At 39.0% G+C, this 2,767-nt stretch overlaps 1 protein-coding gene across 2 annotated transcripts in view; it reads left to right on the top strand.

Annotated features, from left to right (window-relative positions):
* The first annotated feature begins 215 nt into the window (after nucleotides 1–215).
* LOC118358280 (LIM/homeobox protein LMX-1.2-like) overlaps nucleotides 216–2,767 on the top strand; it is a 55,488-nt gene continuing 52,936 nt past the window's right edge. Inside the window, exons 1-3 of one of the 2 annotated variants that reach the window (XM_035735904.2) lie at nucleotides 216–455; nucleotides 750–869; nucleotides 1,578–1,764. In XM_035735904.2, the coding sequence (XP_035591797.1) occupies nucleotides 377–455; nucleotides 750–869; nucleotides 1,578–1,764 (386 nt within the window). In that variant the 5' untranslated portion in view covers nucleotides 216–376. Of the gene's footprint in view, nucleotides 477–749; nucleotides 870–1,577; nucleotides 1,765–2,767 lie in introns of both variants that reach the window. The other variant, XM_035735903.2, reaches the window with a different exon arrangement.

Here is a 2,767-nt window from a genome sequence, read left to right as displayed (position 1 = left end):
GATATACCTTTAGTTCACTATGTACAGTATTTGAGTTGTCTATTTTATCATGGTTGTACACTGACTGTACTTTTTCTTCTCTCTCACCATATTGTCTACAGCTTTGTTCAAAGTGATAGCCGAAACTCAGTTCAACTCTTTAGAGCGCACCAAAAGTGAGCACCAATAGCATCCCAATGTCAGTAAATAGTCCAAAAAAAGTGACGTGACCACGGAGGGGTGGGAGGAGGATCTATTGGCTTCAATCTTGGTCTGGGACTGTTCAAGCTGCAGGGATCCGACCGAGGGGCATAGTATTTGAAGAGGTACCATTGGAACATTTCACTCATATTTCTTGGAGTTACAATTGTTGTTGTTTTTGTTGTTTTAGAAGCAAATGCTTGAGCGGATACGTCCCTCCTCCGTAGCCTTCTCTTCTGGCCACGCTCGGGTGCAAACAAGAAGGCAGCCGAAAGGTATTCAGTCCAAATTAACAGGTGACTGCTCAAAATAGTGTTTGTCAAATTTATTGCCGCTTCTTACGATTCTGTGACATCTGAAGATTCTGCTTAGGAGAGTCCCACAAAAAGTGGAGCCGGTCTTAACATTGGGACGCCTTTTTTCATTTAACATTTTTAAGTTAGCGATCTGGGAACACACATTGTTTGTGTATGTGTGTGTGCGAGTAGTCTCAGCAAATATTGTGGGCTTTAGCTAGGATTTGAAGCGAAAACAAGTCTGACAGTACATTGTTATGGATATTGCAACAGGTCCCAAGTCACTAGAACGCTGTTTCTCGAAGAGAAACCATTCCAAGTACCCAAGGATGTTAGACGGTATAAAGATTGAAGATAATCCCCATCGTCAAGCTACACTTGGAGTCATGCTTGGTAAGTCCTGCTTAGTTTCATTTGCATCCATAGTATTAAAAGAGCCGGAGAGTGCAGATAGCACACACAATACGAGACCTTTGATGAACACCCCATTGCTGCAATTGTATGTCCGCAGCTATGCAGACTATATCCTCTCATGACCCGTAGGCCTCCTACCTTAACATTTGATATATTTTACAATTTTCTTTAGATGTCATTTTAAATATGAATGTATTGTATTCTTAGCAACAAATAACACAAATGACTGATCACTGTGTTCACGATCTATGTATTACTCTGGCACAATAGCCTGTTTCATTCATTTGTGAAATGATTACTACGTCAAATCGTTTGATGAAAGTTACTGTAATTGATTGCTGCTTGTTAGGACATAGGCTATCACATTCAACAAATATTTTCACCGCTAGCTGGCCTCATTCCTGATTTTAGTGGTTTTGGTATAGATATTAAAACACATTCACTAAGCACTCCAGGTCTATATTTCGATGATCATTGTAGTTATTAGACTAGGCCCTACAACCTGGTCTTGTAGTGTGATAAGGACTAGTTGTGTTTTCTATTTTATAGTTTTATGACATGTTTATAATCTATTACTTCATATTTAATATCTAAACTGAACATTTAAATTGTAAATAAAGAAATACAAAAATAGAGCTAGTATAAATATTATTGTTGAATTTTAAACTTATTTTGCATCCATTTTAGGGACAGAATACCATCACCGATCTGTATGTGAAGGATGCCAGCGTCCAATATCTGACCGGTTTCTGATGAGAGTCAACGATTCCTCATGGCACGAGGAGTGTTTGCAGTGCGCTGTGTGTCAACAACCTCTCACTACCAGTTGTTACTTCCGGGATAGGAAACTGTACTGCAAACATGACTACCAACAGTAAGGACAATAATACTTATATATGTTGTGTGGTTGTTTTACGCGCAAGGATATATCACCAAGTAGGCCTTGGCTAGGCCTAGCCTACAACCAATTGGGAATCATGATAATTATGGTTTAGAGTGTGTCCAACCATTTCAGAATTACAGCAGAATAACCCACTTTGATTTAATTTAAGTCTTCAGGCCTACACTGTTAGCTGATGTGTCCAATTTTCCAATAATTTCACTCTTCACGTGGTCGAATGCGGTCCTCTTGCGCAAGCACAGATACGCGCTTCCGTTAGGCCTACTTGTCAGTTGCCTGGACTTTAGAAAACCTGGGCAACATTTACGCCCATCATAGACCTATAATTGAAAAAAATAAGCTTTTCAATATTTTCTTTATTTTTATTGTATGGCTTGTGATAACAGGTAGGCCTACAGGCAGCCAGTTTCAATTCACGTTAGTGTTAGTCGTAATTCTTTTCTAACGTTGATGTAGGTAGCCTATGCAGTGTCCACCACTTGGTCGAAATGATAGTCAGTCACAGAACAGTTAGTTTTTAGTGGCAATTTATTATCTGCAATTTCGTTTATATTTTATATTGTTATGACGTGGATCTCTTGCGGCAAGTGTTTAATTTGTCGTTGGATTGGAGACGGATGGTAGTCACTGCAGCGTTCAGTGGAGCATTTAGCCTAACCTTGTTCATAGTAGTAGGACGGCAAGATTCATGTCTAAACCTCAACCATTCAACATCGGAGCGCATTTTTTTCTTGATGCAAATGTTTTAGACAATTATAGGTCTAAATGCAGCGTAGGCCTTTGTCTCGTTTCAAGACAAACAACAACCCAAACATGTAGACCCACCCATTTCAATAGTTTATTGATATTATTTCTTTATTAATCCCATGTCATTGTAATAATTACACACACTCACAGAGAGAGAGAGGGAGAGAGAGAGAATATAAAAAAGAACTAGAAGGAGATACAAGCCTTTTTGCGAATATAGTGGGCCTAT

Source organism: Oncorhynchus keta, chromosome 25 (genome assembly GCF_023373465.1).
Source record: "Oncorhynchus keta strain PuntledgeMale-10-30-2019 chromosome 25, Oket_V2, whole genome shotgun sequence".
Taxonomy (NCBI): domain Eukaryota; kingdom Metazoa; phylum Chordata; class Actinopteri; order Salmoniformes; family Salmonidae; genus Oncorhynchus; species Oncorhynchus keta.
This window is presented reverse-complemented; position numbering and strand designations above follow the sequence as displayed.